The following is a 17,743-nucleotide window of genomic DNA, read 5'->3' on the forward strand; positions in this document are numbered from 1 at the left end:
GCGGACGTGCGCTGCCCGCTTCATTCCCGACGGAGTTTGCCCGGGCACCCGAAAGGGGAGCTCGGAGCGCTGGCAGGATGCCCTGCGGCGGGGAGGGGTCCGATGGTTCCTCGCCACCTCATGGCTTCCTGGCTAAGCCAGTCTTCGGCAAGTTGGTCGAACGCGAGCCAGCAAACAGCGGGTTCCTCACCTTCTTGGTGATCAAGCCGGCGTCCCCCCCCAAAAAAGTCTTTGTTGATGAGACACTTCAGGCTGGCTGGGGGTGAAAGTTAATTGACTTAGCGTCCGAGTGAGAAACCAGTGTCCGTATCGCAGCTTTGATGAGCTACTTGGGACTGGCTGGTAATTCATTTAGCGTCCGTGTGCGAAGTTAAATGTAGCATCCCCGTGGCCGTCTGTCTCGGCGGGGGAGCGGCGACAGCAATGTAGCTCAGTCCGGGGTTTGGGGGTCAATGCCTTTGGGCGAGAGCATGTCCATGACATTGGTGTCCATTACTTTACATTTTGGCAACACACGACAACGACATGGAACGAGCTCGAGACGGTCACTCAATATAAAATTGCAGCTTGCGGTGATCTTCTAAACTGCAAACTCCTTTCAGCTGGGAAGCAAAATGTACATTTTTTTGCGTGAAGGCTACCAAATACTTCTTAAACCTGTTGGTTTTCAACTTTCAGTTCTGCTATTTTTCAATGCAAAGATCATGGCAGTTAATGTCGGCATTTTTTTCTTTCGTAAAAATTCAAGGACAGTATCAGAATGTTTCCTTTAAACACTTAAAATGTCAAACATGAATTCAATATTTACTGGGTACTGAGGAAACAATTCTTTTTCAATTCTTTTCAATGGGGAAAATGGATTTGATGTACAAGTAAATGGAGTCACCCTCACTGTTTTAAGCAGTGTACTTTATTCAGGATCACAAATACACGTTACAGTTTAGCACCAAAAGTCAGTTTTTTTTTACAGTCTATTTCAATCAATCATTCATTTATTTGATATTGACATCACTAAAACATTGGACAAAATGCATGCATGCTCAAGAAAATGAAATTGGCACTCATTTCCAATAATATCAATACATTTTGGAGCAATTGGTAAATAACTAATTCCCTTTCGAACACCCCTTTTTCATCAACACAATAGAAAATTGAAAAGCACTGGCATAGCTGGTGTGGGAAAAGGAATGTACCATACTATGAAGTGGCAGTCATTGGTCATATTTGTATATCGCAGCTGTCAGGTGGAATCCCCTCACCTTCAAAATGACAACTTTTCAGGAAATTGCTAGAGTTTCTAAACACTGCCTTGTTCAAGCTGGTATTACGTTGTATATCTTCCATTTGCTAAAATCACTTCATTTTTTTCCCTCATTAATGTACACACAGCACCCCATATTGACAGAAAAAATAATAATGGTTGAAATTTTTGCTGATTTATGAAAAAAGAAAAAGTGAAATATCACACAGCCATAAGTATTCCGACCCTTTGTTGGGGTCTGAATACTTATGGCTGTGTGATATTTCAGTTATTCTTCTTGATCACTGCTTGTCTCACCAGGACACTTGTGTGTCTTAACCAGAGCCTTACGAGAGAATCTTTGACCACAACCTGAGCAGGAAAAAGGCTTCTCTCCAGTGTGTGTTCTTGCGTGACGTGTCAAATGTCCCTTTCGAGAGAACCTTTGCCCACAAACTGAGCATGCAAAAGGTTTCTCACCAGTGTGCGTTCTTGTGTGTTTTTTTAAGCTTTTCTTTATGGAGAATCTTTGACCACAAACTGAGCATGCAAAAGGTTTCTCACCAGTGTGCGTTCTTGTGTGACCTTTTAAGGTTCCCTTACGAGAGAATCTTTGACCACAAACCGAGCATACAAAAGGTTTCTCACCAGTGTGGGTTCGTGTGTGTATTTTTAAGTAACTCTTCACAGAGAACCTTTGACCACAAACTGTGCAGGCAAAAGGTTTCTCACCAGTGTGTGTTCTTGTGTGTATTTTTAAGTTGTTCTTGATGGAGAATCTTTGACCACAACCTGAGCAGGAAAAAGGCTTCTCTCCAGTGTGTGTTCTTGTGTGACGTGTCAAATGTCCCTTTCGAGAGAACCTTTGCCCACAAACTGAGCATACAAAAGGTTTCTCACCAGTGTGTGTTTTTGTGTGTATTTTTAAGCTTTTCTTTATGGAGAATCTTTGACCACAAACTGAGCATGCAAAAGGTTTCTCACCAGTGTGCGTTCTTGTGTGACCTTTTAATGTTCCCTTCTGAGAGAAAGTTTGACCACAAACTGTGCAGGCAAAAGGTTTCTCACCAGTGTGTGTTCTTGTGTGTATTTTTAAGTTTTTCTTTATGGAGAATCTTTGACCACAAACTGAGCAAGCAAAAGGTTTCTCACCAGTGTGAGTTCTTGTGTGTGTTATTAAAGTTCCCTTTTCAGAGAAACTTTGACCACAAACTGAGCAGGCAAAAGGTTTCTCACCAGTGTGCGTTCTTGTGTGACTTTTTAAGGTTCCCTTTTGGGAGAATCTTTGACCACAAACTGAGCATGCAAAAGGTTTCTCACCAGTGTGCGTTCTTGTGTGACTTTTTAAGTATCCCTTCTGTGTGAATCTTTGACCACAAACTGAGCAGGCAAAAGGCTTCTCACCGGCGTGTGTTCTTGTGTGTATTGTTAAGCAACTCTTCAAAGAGAACCTTTGCCCACAAACTAAGCATCCAAAAGGTTTCTCACCAGTGTGTGTTCTTGTGTGTATTTTTAAGCCACTCTTCACAGAGAACCTTTGCCCACAAACTAAGCATCCAAAAGGTTTCTCACCAGTGTGTGTTCTTGCGTGTATTTTTAAGCTTCCCTTTCGGGAGAATCTTTGCCCACAAACTGAGCATGCAAAGGGCTTCTCTCCAGTGTGTATTTTCATGTGTCGTTTGAAATTGCTCTTAGAAGCAAATGTTTTCCTACATTTAGAACATTTCCAGCATTTATTGGCAGTGTGACATGTCATATCACCTTCCAACTGTTCATCAACATCATCATCATCATCATCACCGTCTGTTTGTGATCCTCCACAGTGGTCTCCGTCACTTGAGCTGTTGCCGTTTGGTGGCTCCGCCCCTCGTCTCTCCTCACTTCGACCTTCATCTTCACTCTTCAAAGGGACACCAGTGGATGGAACCTTGATGATTTTCTCCTGCTCTTCCTCTTTCATGTGAGGGAACTCTTCCTCCTCCTCTTTGATGTGTTGAACCTCTTCCTCCTCCTCTTTCTCTTTGATGTGAGGGGACACTGACTGCTGCCGCTCAGGAAGAAGATATTCACTGACGTCTGCAAGACGAAAGAAGACAAACACAAATGGGTCAAATCTAATTTGTTTACAATATTGATAAGCTCCTTGGTCCTCGATCCTGTTTCCACGTTAGCGCCTTCAACCAGAGAGCCTAATGGGACTAATGGGGTGACGCAAAATAGTTGAACAGCGGGACGCAGCAAAGTTGGGCGACCCTTCAATGTGGATGCACCGTTTTTTGTTTTTTTTACACGTCACCATCCATAGAAGTAGAAAAAAGTCATTCTATTTGTGACAAAGTAAGGAAGAGAAATCACAGGTTTCAAATTTAAAGAGTGAAAGTAAATTGTTGACAGTAAAAAAAAAGTAGAGACAACAAAAATGTACTTAAGTACAGTAAAGACTAATGTGTCCAGTAATAAAACTGCGATATAGGAGGGTTTACTGTACTTGGTTACTTCCCACCATTGAAGACTGATTTGACTTGGCATGAACAAATGTTTCCTCAACTAGACTACAAGACACAAAAAGGGCAAAAATCTTGCTGGCAATTTTCCAAACACGTCGTGTAGGTTGTGGAACACTGTTACACTTTGATCATGCAACAATGGCCACGAGCCTTTCAGATCTTCTGAAATTTGGCCTACAACCCTCAATCCACATCATCATGAGGGGATGCCATCACACTACACGCTATTTGATATTATTTAAAAAAAAAAAAAAATTGTAACGTCAGACAGTGCTCATCAGAAAACACCAGGAATAATATGAAAATTAGAATGTAATTCATAAAACCAGTGAGAGAGAAGTGAACCCACCTGCTCTGTGTAGCACAATTCGAGGCTGCAGATTGAACGCAGCGTCCAGCAGTTGACGTTGTGGCTCCTTCTCCTCTTTTGGGCCCCAAAGTTCCTCCTCGTACTCTGCTGTCCTTGCACACATTTTCACACGACGATCGCAACACTTTCCGCTCTACGTTGGAGGGATGACAAAAGCAAGTGCAAATCAGATGTGAAACAATGACATCGAGATTACAATGTGGACACTGTGGGTTAAACACTTTCCATCCATCCATCCATCCATCCATTTTCTACCGCTTATCCGAGGTCGGGTCGCAGGGGCAGTAGCTTTAGCAGGGACGCCCAGACTTCCCTCTCCCCAGCCACTTCATCCAGCTCTTCCGGTGGGATCCCGAGGCTTTCCCAGGCCAGCCGAAGGATGTAGTCTCGCCAGCGTGTCCTGGGTCGTCCCCGGTGGGACGTGCCCGGAACACCTCACCGGGGAGGCGTCCGGGAGGCATCCGAATCAGATGCCCCGAGCCACCTAATCTGGCTCTTCTCGATGTGAAGGAGCAGCGGCTCTACTCTGAGATCCTCCCAGATGACCGAGCTTCTCACCCTATCTCTAAGGGAGAGCCCGGACATCCTGCGGAGGAAACTCATTTCATCCGCTTGTATCCTGGATCTTGTTCTTTCGGTCACGACCCACAGCTCGTGACCATAGGCGAGGGTAGGAACGTAGATCGACCGGTAAATCGAGAGCTTCGCCTTTCGGCTTAGCTCCTTCTTTACCACAACGGATCAATACAAAGTCCGCATCACTGCAGACGCTGCACCGATCTCCCGTTCCATTTTTCCCTCACTCATGAACAAGACCCCAAGATACTTGAACTCCTCCACTTGGGGAAGGATCTCATCCCCGACCTGGAGAGCCACCCTTTTCCGACTGAGGACCATGGTCTCAGATTTGGAGTTGCTGATTCTCATCCCAGCCGCTTCACACTCGGCTGCGAACTGCTCCAGGGAGAGTTGGAGGTCACGGCTTGATGAAGCCAACAGAACCACATCATCTTCAAAAAGCAGAGATGCAATACTGAGGCCACCAAACCGGACCCCCTCTACGCCTCGGCTGCGCCTAGAAATTCTGTCCATAAAAGTTATGAACAGAATCGTGACAAAGGGCAGCCTTGGCGGAGTCCAATTCTCACCGGAAACGCGTCCGACTTACTGCCGGATATGCGGACCAAACTCTGATTCCGGTCGTACAGGGACCGAACAGCCCGTATCAGGGGGTTCGGTACCCCATACTCCCGAAGCCCCCCCCCACAGGACACCCCCGAGGGACACGGTCGAACGCCTTCTCCAAGTCCACAAAACACATGTAGACTGGTTGGGCGAACTCCCATGCACCCTCGAGGACCCTGCCGAGGGTGGAGAGCTGGTCCACTGTTCCAGGGCCAGAATGAAAACCACACTGCTCCTCCTGAATCTGAGATTCGACTTCCCAACGGACCCTCCTCTCCAGCACCCCTGAATAGACCTTACCAGGGAGGCTGAGGAGTGTGATCCCCCTGTAGTTGGAACACACCCTCCGGTCCCCTTCTTAAAAAGGGGGACCACCACCCCAGTCTGCCAATCCAGAGGCACAAAGTTTATCAGTTTGAACACTAAATAGCTTGTCTTTGTCGTGTATTCAATTCAATATAGCTTGAACATGATTTGCAGATCATTGTATTCTGTTTTTATTTATGTTTAACACAACGTCCCAACTTCATTGGAATTGGGGCTGCAGTTGGAACCGTAGTGTGTCAACCGTCACACACCGTCGAGACCTTCAAGTTCCTGGGAATTACAATCTCTCAGGACCTGAAGTGGGCGAACAACATCAACTCCGTCCTCAAAAAGGCCCAGCAGAGGATGTACTTCCTGCGGCTTCTGAGAAAGCACGGCCTGCCACCGGAGCTGCTGAGACAGTTCTACACAGCGGTCATCGAATCGGTCCTGTGTTCTTCCATCACAGTCTGGTTCGGTGCTGCTACAAAAAAGGACAAACTCCGACTGCAACGGACAATCAAAACTGCTGAAAGGATTGTCGGTAGCCCCCCTACCCACCCTTGAGGACTTGCACGCTGCCAGAACTAAGACAAGGGCGTGCAAAATCCTCTCGGACCCTCCGCACCCCGGTCACCGGCTCTTCCGGCTCCTTCCCTCAGGTAGGCGCTACCGATCAACGCAAACTAGAACTAGTAGACATTCCAACAGCTTCTTCCCTCTTGCGATCAACTTCTTAAACACCTAACCTACAATTCCATTACAACATGCTGGCAATTTTTTTGACTTGAGTTCGTTGTCACATTTCTGTTGGGGCCAATTATGTATTACTCGTGCACTCACTGTAGTTGTCTCGCCATGCTGCACTATTTGCATATACTGGCCACTCATGCCAGAGTAGCATCTGCTCCATTTGCACACTGACTGAGGAGTATCTGCAACATTTGCACAATCGACATTGTCCCAGATGATCGCACGACTCGTCACTTTAAACCGCATACACTCCTTGAAGTCTCGGCGCCCTTTGCACAACGGTCCTTGCACCGGACTATTGCAATATTAGTCATTCGAACTGCTCTAAGTGCTGGAGGCACAATTGTTTTTTTGTCAATGTCTTTCTGTCTCCAAAGTGTTCTGTAAATTGACTGTCTGTTGTACTAGAGCGGCTCCAATGACCGGAGACAAATTCCTTGTGTGTTTTGGACATACTTGGCAAATAAAGATGATTCTGATTCTGATGGTGGTGATAGAGGTCCAAGTGGTAATTGTTGATCTCGTATCGGTGGTGGTGTCGTGATTGTGAAACATGTTGGAAGGGTTGCTGTTTTCAAAAATCGCCCGTTGAAATGCTTCCTTGAGGCAAGACGGTATAGCCACTTCCTGCCACATATAACATGAGTTACGCCGCTTTATGTCCAAAAATGGCGTCCGATCTTCACCAAAATTTATGAGTCCATTTCTATTTACGTCCACATACACCTCTGAAAATATTCGGGCTTTAGGTATCAAATAGTTCAGTGTTCGAGTATCCTACTGAAATTGTAATGAAATATTCGGGTATTCAGATAATCTTCGCCGAGTTAAAAGGAGCAATTATGAATACACAAGAAAAAATAAGCAATTTCACTTAAAAATGAATAACCACTTATTTTTCTTTTTTAGAAAATATACTTTTATTTCTTAAATTTACATTGGGCAGAAAACTATAAAAATATATGAAAGTAATTTCAGTTTAAACTTTGCATTTTTTCTTCTGAGCATTTCTTTTAATTATGAACCAAAAAAACATCAGGCAATCATGGCTGTACATTTATGAGCTTAGATCAGAACTAAAATGAAGATGAAAATGAAGACCCCTCGATAGGAGACACAAGTACTGGATTACCATATTCCATTTTTTGACAAACTTCTTCACTCGCAATCTGTTTTTTTTTTTTTTTTTTTTTACCGACAGCACTTGACTCAAAATGTCGCCACTTGCAGATACGACACTGACCATTTGCGCTCAATGGTGCACCAGATGTTGTTGCTTGGTGCTCTTTTTTTCCCACCCGCAGACCTCACTGGCAGTTGCGAATGTGATTCTAGGATTTATGACAATTAATTACACTCCTGCAACATTCATCGATGGAGCCGATAGCCAAATCTTGACGTGTTCTTTCGATGTATTCACAATGTGTAATGTAACTTAATTTAGCCCTCACCGAATTCAATAGATCTAACAAAAGAAACAATCTGGAAAAGCTTTATGGTCAGAAGGTCCATCCATCCCTTTTCTGAACCGCTTATCCTCACTCGCGTCACGGGTGTCCTGGCACCTATCTCAGCTGACTTCGGGCGACAGGCGGGTACACCCTGAACTGGTCGCCGGCCAATCGCAGGGCACATATAGACAAACAACCATTGGCACTCGCATTCACACCTATGGACAATTTAGAGTCTTCAGTCAACAAACCACGCATATTTTTGGAATGTGGGAGGAAACCAGAGAACTCGGAGAAAACTGGTAGGAACGTAATTGCACAAAACGGAAAGTACAATAATTGCGACTTTCAAAAGCTTCAAGACACTCAAATTGATTCACAATCAAGACCTTATTAGCTATTTATGTTACTAAAGCCAAAGTTGTATGTTCACAAATAGAATATGGTCATTTTAATTTTTGTTTCCTTTGCAATAAAAAAGGGAAATGGCCTGTCAAAAAGTGACACACTATTGAATATTATTGTACACCTTTGTTCATATTTACAGATCTTTACAATTTGCATGATTTCAATTAGCATGAGTCTTCTGTTTCCATGCTGAGTGGCAAATTGTGTGACATTTTTTCCACAGAGATTTTGCCCTCCGAGACTTCATATTCTGTATTGCAAGGATTTTACTTGGTTTAAGTGCACAGATAAACTTCTTTTAATATGAGGCACTACTAACTGGAGTCATTTATGCAACTTTGGTAAGCCTAAATAGTGAATGAAAACCCACCATAGCGAGTTTTCGTGTCACATCAAAATTAATGCAAGAACCCCTTTTACCATCCAGTTGGCACATTTGATTAGATTCGCAACCGATTTATTGTTATAACGTCAACAAAATGCCAAATTTTGAGCTAAAAGACAATGGCTAAAACATGAAGTTAATTTTAAACATTCGTAACTTGTTTGTGTTCAACTTACTGCACGTTTGAATTTGTCTCCCACTCCCCGAGTGTCTCAGTGTTGTGTCGTTCAACAATGACTCGTTCAAACGAACAAATCGTTCGCATGAACGTACTGAACGGAATCACTGGATGGATGTTTGTTCCTATCGTAGTTCCGTTTAGCTTATCCGCGCGTTTGTGCCACACTGAAATAGCGCCAGCCCACCTGCGAGAAATGTCTCAGAGATAGACTTCAATCATAATTCATTAAAGATACTTATTTTATAATCCCATGGAAAAAAAACGGTTGTGTTATTTATTTCTCACTGATGGCCATTATCCACAAATGGCGAGAACAGCGTCGAACCTTCCCAGGAGCGGCCGGCCGACCAAAATGACCCAAAGAGCGCAGCGACGACTCATCCGAGAGGTCACAACAACATCCAAAGAACTGCAGGCCTCACTTGCCTCAGTTAAGGTCAATCATCGTGACTCCACCATAAGTAAGAGACTGGGAACAAATGGCCTGCATGGCAGACGAAAAGCACTGCTGAGCAAAAAGAAAATGAAGACTCGTCTCAATTTTGCCAGAAGCCATCTTGATTGTCTCCAAGACTTTTGGGAAAATACTCTGTGGTCTGACGAGACAATAGTTGAACTTTTTGGAGGGTGTGCGACCCATTACATCTGGCGTGAAATTAATACCGCATTTCAGAAAAAGGACCTCATACATCAAGGGAAACATGGTGGTGGTAGTGTGATGGTTTTGCTCCTTCAGGACCCGAAAGACTTGCTGTGATAAATGGAACAAATAATTATGCTGTCTACCCAAAAACATTTTGTGAGCTCAAGCTGAAACGATTGGATACAGAAAGTAGTTCGGAACTCAACAAGTGAGAGTAGGAAGAGTCCAAACCTGCTCTGTGTAACACAACACGAGGCTGCATGCGAACAGCGTCCACAAGTTGACGTCGTGGCTCGTCCTCCTCTTTCGTTCCAGAAAGTTCCTTCTCGTACTTTGCTGTCGTTCTTGCACAGATTTTGCACACGATCATCACAGGCGATCTCGAATTTGCGATGCGTTGCTGACAAACGCGTCTCTTTGTGAGCGGCTAGCGAGCTAAGCTAAGCTAACTAGGCCGAGAAGCTTCGACGTGCACCACCAAGACGAGTTTATCCGCACACGAAGATTGAAATGATGTTTTACTTCTTGAAAGTAGTGAAGGACGCACTGGGTCGAGGTTTCAATCCGTTCGCAACTCATTCGGGAAGAATTAATTAGTGGCGCAAATTCATTTGCTCGAACAAAAGTGCACGAAAGTCGATCTGGAGCGGAAGTTGCTGGCAATGAGGGAAGCGCATGCGCAAACGCAGGAGGTTGGATTTGATAGTTTGCTGCGATCATTTCAAACCAAGTTTATGTATCAAATATACTGGCTAAAACCGAGATAAAGAACATGCAGGTGGAATAAAGACGAAACTCGACCAATTCCAGTTGACTGGGAGGCTAGCCTCCACTCGTAAGGAAGTCAAGCCAGCCGCCCCTCATTTTGTTCATACGAGGCATTACGGTAATAAACCACCGACGAGCGGCGAAAGCCTCCTTCAAAATAAAAGCCTGACAATAATCGGGACGTCAATGCTTCAGATTTAAAATAATTACGTAAATATATACGCAACCAGGAATGTAACCAGCAAGTTTAATTCCAATCTTGAGATGCATGAATTTTTTTTAAATTCATATCTGCATACATGACTGCAAGTTTATCTTTTTTGAAAAAAATTATAAAAAATAAATGGTAAATGGACTGCACTGATATAGCGCTTTATCTAGACCATCACAGTGCCCAAAGCACTTTACTGACTCACAAACACACATTCATACACCAACGGGCAACTGCTGCCATGCAAGGTACTGCCAGGGCCACTGGGAGCAAATTAGGGTTCAGTGTCTTGCCCAAGGACCCTTCGAGATGCACACAGTCGTAGCCAGGATTTGAACGAGCTACACTCTGTGTAGCTCGCTGTGGCTCTACCTACTGAGCCACAGCCGCTCCAAGATAATCCCATTGGTATCGCAACACTCGTCCAATTCTGGGGGACACTGCCAACGAGGTCCCACCCAAATGCCAGAATCAGAATCATCTTTATTTTGCCAAGTATGTCCAAAAAACACACAAGGAAATGTTCTCCAGTAGTTGGAGCCGCTCTTGTACGACAACAGACTAGACAAAGTGTTCTCTGTCAATTGACAGAGAACAGTTTTGAGACATAAAGACATTAAGAAAAACAGTCACTGAGCAATAAAAGGTTGCTAGTTATCTGGTAATGCCGGTCCAATTTTTTTTTGGTGACAATTGTGCAAAAAGATGCAGAGTCCTCTAGCACTTAGAGCAGTTCGAAAGACTAATATTGCAATAGTCCGGTGCAATGACCGTTGTGCAAAGGGCGCCGAGACTTCAAGCGAGTCGTGCGATAATCTGGGACAATGTTGATTGTGCAAATGTTGCAGATACTCCTCAGTCAGTGTGCAAATGGAGCAGATGTGACCCTGGCATGAGTGGCCAGTATTGGTCAACAGCAGATATGCAAATAGTGCAGCGCGGCGAGACAACTACAGTGAGTGCACGAGTAATGTATAATTGGCCCCACAGAAATGTGACAACAAACTCAAGAGAAAAAATTGGCAGCATGTTGTAATGGAATTGTAGATTCAGTGTTTAAGAAGTTGATCGCAAGAGGGAAGAAGCTGTTGGAATGTCTGCTAGTTCTAGTTTGCATTGATCGGTAGCGCCGACCTGAGGGAAGGAGCCGGAAGAGCCAGTGACCAGGATGTGGAGGGTCCGAGGTGATTCTGCACGTTCTTGTCTTAGTTCTGGCAGCGTGCAAGTCCTCAAGGGTGCGTAGGGAGGTACCGACAATCCTTTCAGCAGTTTTCATTGTCCATTGCAGTCGGAGTTTGTCCTTTTTTGTAGCAGCACCAAACCAGACTGTGATGGAAGAACACAGGACTGATTCGATGACCGCTGTGTCGAACTGCTTCAGCAGCTCCCGTGGCAGGCCGTGCTTTCTCAGAAGCCGCAGGAAGTACATCCTCTGCTGGGCCTTTTTGAGGACGGAGTTGATGTTGGTCGCCCACTTCAGGTTCTGAGAGACTGTGATTCCCAGGAACTGGAAGGTCTCGACGGTTGACACAAGGCAGCTGTGGCAAAGGATGCCTCCTGAAGTCCACGATCATCTCTACAGTCTTGAGCGTGTTCAGCTCCAGGTTGTGTCGACCGCACCGCAGCTCCAGCCGCTCCTCTTCCTGTCGATATGCAGACTCGTCACCGTCCTTGATGAGGCCGATGACAGTGATGAGGCCGATGACAGTGTCATCTGCAAACTTTAGGAGTTTGACAGTCAGGTGCGTTGAGGTGCAGTCGTTCGTGTAGAGAGAGAAGAGCAGCGGAGAGAGGACACAACCTTGGGGCGCCCCAGTGCTGATGCTACGTGTGGATGAGGTGGCTTCCCCCAGCTTGACCTGCTGTGTCCTGCCCGTCAGAAATCTGTAAATCCACTGGCAGATGGCAGGTGAGACGCTGAGCTGGAGAAGCTTGGAGGAAAGGAGTTCAGGGATGATGGTGTTCAACGCTGAGCTGAAGTCCACGAACAGGATCCTCACGTAGGTCCCTGCACTGTCGAGGTGTTCTAGGATGAAGTGCAGTCCCATGTTGACTGCATCATCCGCAGACCTGTTTGCTCGGTAGGCAAACTGCAGGGGGTCCAGCAGGGGGCCTGTGACGCTCTCGAGGCGGTCCAGCACGAAACGTTCAAAGGACTTCATGACCACAGATGTCAAGGAGACAGGCCTGTAGTCATTTAGACCCGAGATTGCAGGTTTCTTAGGGACTGGAATGATGGTGGAGCGTTTGAAACAGGATGGTACGTCGCACAGTTCCAGAGATTTATCGAATTGCTGTGTGAAGACTGGAGCGAGCTGGTCCGCGCAGACTTTGAGGCAGGATGGGGACACATGGTCTGGGCCTGCCGCTTTGTTTATCTTTTGTTGTTTGAAGATGCGTCTCACATCCTGTTCATGGATGGTTAACGTAGAAGTCGGTGGTGTGATTGTGGTCGGTGGTTCGGCCGGATGGGTGTGGGGTGTGAAAGTGTCCTTTTCAAATCTGCAGTAGAAGGTATTCAAGTCGTTGGCTAGTGTGCTATTGTCCTCAGCTTGGGGGGATGGTCGCTTGTAATTAGTCAGCGATTGGAATGCATGCCAGACTGATTTAGAGTCGTTAGCGCTTAACTGTTTTTTGTGAGCCACAACTGATCCAGTACAGAATTCTTTGGCTGAACACTCACCTTTGTTTGGCAAAGTTGTCAGCCCTTGTTGTAAGATGCCCTTCCTGACACAACCCTCTGCATATATCCAGGATTGGGAACAGCCTTCAGTTTGCACTGGCTTGCATGAAAGAGGATCAAACCCAGGTCAATGCAAATAACAGTCAATGTTGAGCAACACATGACCAAATACGTTTCAGGATTAATGTTCCCTGACCGGGAATCGAACCCGGGCCACGGCGGTGAGAGCGCCGAATCCTAACCACTAGACCACCAGGGACTTCTGGTATAGTCAATAATTGTTAATCCGCCCCCCTGCCCCAACACCGGACGTGAACCAAAATGTGCAAAGATTGACAGATCTTTTCTTTGGATGGTTGGATGGATTGCAAGCATCGTTGATTCTTGTTGTCTCTGTGATTATTTGATATGTGAACAAATGAGCGGGTTTACTTTGACATAAGAAAGCGTAAACCCTCAAAGTGGGTGTGTGTAGGTTTGTAATTTATGGCATTTTCTTACATGGATTGTCTTTGTGTATTAAGAACATAACTCTTGCTGTGATGATTACTGTTTTGTTGTGATTAGCAGCAGCATCAGGGGTTGAGGTCACGAGCAGAGGGGTTATTGAGGGACTGGGTGACCCCATGGTGGCAGTGAAGAGGTGGTGCTGGTCTTGGAGAACAAGGAGGAGGAGGAAGATGTGGTGCTCTTATTGGGGGAGAAGGAAGAGAATGGAACAGGAAGCAGCAATAACCCGACCGGTAGAGATGCCGTGTGTAAGGCTGCCGTACTGGGGAGGCAATTGTATGATGCATACAGTGTAAACAGAAAAAATGATGAAATCACGGTCACCGCTCATTGGTTCATATTCGGGGCTTTGTTTCAAGGCAGGAGGAACAAAATGTGTTCTTCGGTTGTGTTCACCGGGAGCCTCGCCATCTAAATTCGTAGTCCCTGGATGGATCGCATACAAACCAATCGGGTGTCGGAAGCTGCCAACTTATAAAACTTCACTTCCAGAACAATTTGTCCCAATATGAATTTCTATATTTTAAAAATGTTGTCAAGAACATTATGAGGGACAGTTATTGAAGTCTATTATGTCATGGGATCAAAATGATTCTGCATAATGTTAAGTTGCAAACATAATCATGATTCTGTCTAATTGTGAATAAATTATGGCTTCAATGAATATTTTATATCATACAAAAATATGATAAAGTGGAGAGTGACATGAGTGTCGCATTTCATCACCACACAAGATGTGAGCATAAAAGCGGTTGAAATGGTAATCTGTATTAAATGTTAATTAATATTCTTATCAATACAGTAAAATGTTGAGATGATTCACTTGATCGACAGTTTAAAGCCTATTATGCCCTTCACATGAATTCACTGTCGTCCTGGCGCAGCATCCTGCAGGTTTTCCTTTCAGCCTTGCTGCAGCCAACAGTTTCAGACAGACAATGTTCGTGCCAGGTTCCAGCACCCCAAGCCGTGATCGTAAAACCGTTAGTACTCTGCGTTGTGGCCACAGCAACCCTGGTTCGAATCCAGGTCACAACAGGAATGAAGCCCTGCAATTGCTTTTTTTCGTGCTGCCGTTTGAATCGTTTACGTGGGACAGTGAAAATCCTCCAAAGGGGCTTGGAGAGGGCCCATACTCTTGTGGGGCTAGTGGCGCAATGGATAACGCATCTGACTACGGATCAGAAGATTCTAGGTTCAACTCCTGGCTAGCTCGTGTGCAGATTTATATGTGGTATTAAACCCAATTCAGAATGCTGTCTTTTTTACGTTCACCTTAAATGTCTGTGTTACGCTAACTCATGCAACACTGTCAACGCGGTCAGGTCTTTCCATGACAGTATCCAACATCATGGAAACCCCTCATGTTAAGAAATAAAAAAATCATCATATATCATATTATTTGTTGTGTTATAAATAACATAATAATACATAACACATAATAATATGTTGTGATCGTCGTATGAAATTGTCTGTAAGAAGGACAGCAGAGTACGAGGAGGAACTTTGTGAATCAAAAGAGGAGAAGGAGAATTTATGTGTCTTGTAGGCTGGTTGAGTCAACATTTGTTCATGCCAATTGAAATCAGTCTTCAGTCTGAAAATGTGATTGCAACGGTGGGAAATAACCAAGTACAGTAAACCCCCGCTATATCGCGGTTCACTTAACACGGTCCGCCTCTATTTTTCAATGTCGCCCTTCACAATTTGGAGTACGACAGGCCTGTCGGGGGGCTGTGGGTAATAACGGGGCAGTTCAAACGAACCGTGTGGGCAGAACAGCCGGACGTTTGTGATGGTGGGGCAGCACCATCTCAATTGAGTTTTTATAAAATTGCAAATAAACACAAGGTGAGGTATAGGTGTCCTCCATTTAGCAAGAGAAGATCATTTCAATGAAGAGAGAATTTGGGAAATGAAGACAATACTTGAGGTGAAGAAAAGATCACGTCAGGCTCAATCAGGTTGTTTTTTGTCCCAGTTTTGCCCTGTCCCGACCGAGGACCTCAAACGCCAGACTGGATTATGTTTTAAAAGAATATCCTATGAGATTATGTCAAGAGGAAACAGAAGAACGTACACTGTTTTAATTGTACTTTATTTTTTTCCTCTTTGTTTTAAATGTTTGTTAGATTTTTTTTTTTGTTTTGAAATACTTATCGTCATGTAAAGCACATTTAGTTACCTTGTGTTTGAAATGCACTACATAAATACATTTGCTTTGCTTTAAATCTGAGATGTGTTCAGAGTGGATTCATTCAGAATATCGGGACCGATATGGGTCGGAGCCCAAAAATATTTACGACTCTTAAAAAATCTCCACGTGTGGAAGCCAACGTCTCCCCCAGTCATGACGTCGTGAATTGTGAAGTGAATCAGAATGTAGCCAATCGAGAAGCGCTCTGACTCAGGAACAAGGAAACAACCGCAAATAAAAACAAACGTCTTACCCGATGTCATGTTTTTTTTGTATCAAGGTGGGTTACCCAGACAGCAAAAAGTATTTTCCAAAGCAAGTCCCTCATGGACGACATCGCCATTCTACAGATTTGTTTCCAGTCCCGTGGTGGAACACAATCCTTCTGTATGTTGTTGTGCATTTCAGATTATTGGAGCACACCACAGACAAAATGACAGAAATTGTTAAATGGCTGATTTTTTTGTTAATGCGTGGGGTCTGTAGCAGATGAAAACTCTTTTAAGATTGGAAAAATCCTGATGTGTGTCCCGGGCCTTAGGAAGTAGAATTGTGGATCGAGGTGTGTGTTGGAGGAAATTTCGGTGTGGAAGTGTATCTGTGCCATCAGATTCTCAATTTGAATTCGAAATTTCTTTTTACACTCAATTTGAATTTTACTTTTAACATCAAAATATCCAATCCAAACATTTCAGCTTCAAATATTCAGCTGCTCCATTTCAGAAGCAAATCGTTGGCAGAAAAGGCTGTTAAAATGGCAAAAAAATATAATAATAATAATAATAATAATAATCATAAAACTTAATGCTATTTAATTCTGCACACGCGTGCAAACATAAAGGAACGTAAACAAAAAATTTCTACCCACAAATGAGGTATCAAAAGTTGCGTCTCGGCCACTCTTTAATCAGACCTTCTTTATTTTAAATTCATTACATTTTTAGTAAAAAATTCAACCAGTGTGACTGGGAAATAAATTCCTGCAAACTGGATCGTCCTGGTGAAATTTCCAATTTTTTTTGGAAAGGTATCAGATAAAAATAACTATGGATATAATGAACAAACCAAAAAACATTATGGCAAATAATCATGACAAATGCATTTCCACTTTATTTGAACAAAGTGCACATGACATGGTTTCAGGTTTGATGAATAGTCGGTTTACCTGCGACTTCTGATTGTCACGGTTGGTAATCCTATGATGTTGGACTGGACCCAAAAGGAAACGGAAGCGGAGGAAGTAGATGAGAATGGTTTAGTAATTAATCGCTCAGCGGCTAGGACATCCGAGGGGCGATGGTGGTCTGTTGGAACAGGGAAGGTGTAGGAAGTGGAACCATGGGCAGGTGGAAGAACTTGGCGGCATGGCTGGAGACGCAGAAGGAGCATTGGAGATGGAGAACAATACAAGGGGGGGAAGTACGATGGCAGGTAGTTGAGTAACTTACGAGGAGGAGTCATGAAAGTTGGTCTGTGTACCACGGATGAACGTCAATACTCTGGTGCTGGATTCCTGGATCTGGCAGGCTTAAATGCAGGCTGTGTAGAGTGCTGATTGGGAACAGGTGGGCGGATGAGGTGCTGATTGCAGGGGAGAGCGAGAGGGAGGGAAAGGCGAGGCAAAAAGCGCCACCCGAGTTCCAAAAAAGAAACTGCAGGGACAGACCATGACACTGATATCTTTTTCGACATAAAAATAATTACAAATCTTTTAGTAGTTGAACACAAAACATGGAATGCTCAAATGTTCTAATTATATGTGACTCATAGTCACAATGTAATGCAGCCCTATGGGTGGCACAAGTCAGTGCAAACTGTAGGCCGGTCCCAAGCCCGGATAAATGCAGAGGGTTGCGTCAGGAAGGGCATCCGGCTTAAAACCTTGCCAAACAAATATGAGCGTTCATCCAAAGAATTCCATACCGGATCGGTCGTGGCCCGGGTT

At 44.4% G+C, this 17,743-nt stretch overlaps 1 protein-coding gene and 2 non-coding genes across 4 annotated transcripts; 1 reads left to right on the forward strand and 2 right to left on the reverse strand.

The window, feature by feature from the left end:
* Positions 1-919: 919 nt before the first annotated feature.
* Positions 920-10,217, reverse strand: LOC133398841 (gastrula zinc finger protein XlCGF57.1-like). 2 transcript variants are annotated; one of them, XM_061670037.1, is made up of 3 exons: positions 9,661-10,217; positions 4,097-4,241; positions 920-3,316 (listed from the first exon to the last, which is right to left on the reverse strand). In XM_061670037.1, the coding sequence occupies exons 2-3, from the start codon at positions 4,218-4,220 to the stop codon at positions 1,530-1,532; spliced, it is 1,911 nt and encodes a 636-aa protein (XP_061526021.1). In that variant the 5' UTR covers positions 4,221-4,241; positions 9,661-10,217; the 3' UTR covers positions 920-1,529. The 2 variants fall into 2 exon arrangements, with proteins under 2 accessions (XP_061526021.1, XP_061526020.1); XM_061670036.1 differs by having other exon boundaries at positions 4,097-4,250.
* Positions 10,218-13,278: 3,061 nt separating this feature from the next.
* trnae-cuc (transfer RNA glutamic acid (anticodon CUC)) lies at positions 13,279-13,350 on the reverse strand. The gene has a single exon. It is a non-coding gene; the product is annotated as a tRNA-Glu (tRNA).
* A 1,394-nt stretch (positions 13,351-14,744) lies between these two features.
* Positions 14,745-14,817, forward strand: trnar-acg (transfer RNA arginine (anticodon ACG)). Its single transcript has one exon. It is a non-coding gene; the product is annotated as a tRNA-Arg (tRNA).
* The last annotated feature ends 2,926 nt before the right edge of the window (positions 14,818-17,743 follow it).

The sequence above is a fragment of the Phycodurus eques genome, unplaced genomic scaffold, assembly GCF_024500275.1.
Source record: "Phycodurus eques isolate BA_2022a unplaced genomic scaffold, UOR_Pequ_1.1 contig_370, whole genome shotgun sequence".
NCBI classification, from domain to species: domain Eukaryota; kingdom Metazoa; phylum Chordata; class Actinopteri; order Syngnathiformes; family Syngnathidae; genus Phycodurus; species Phycodurus eques.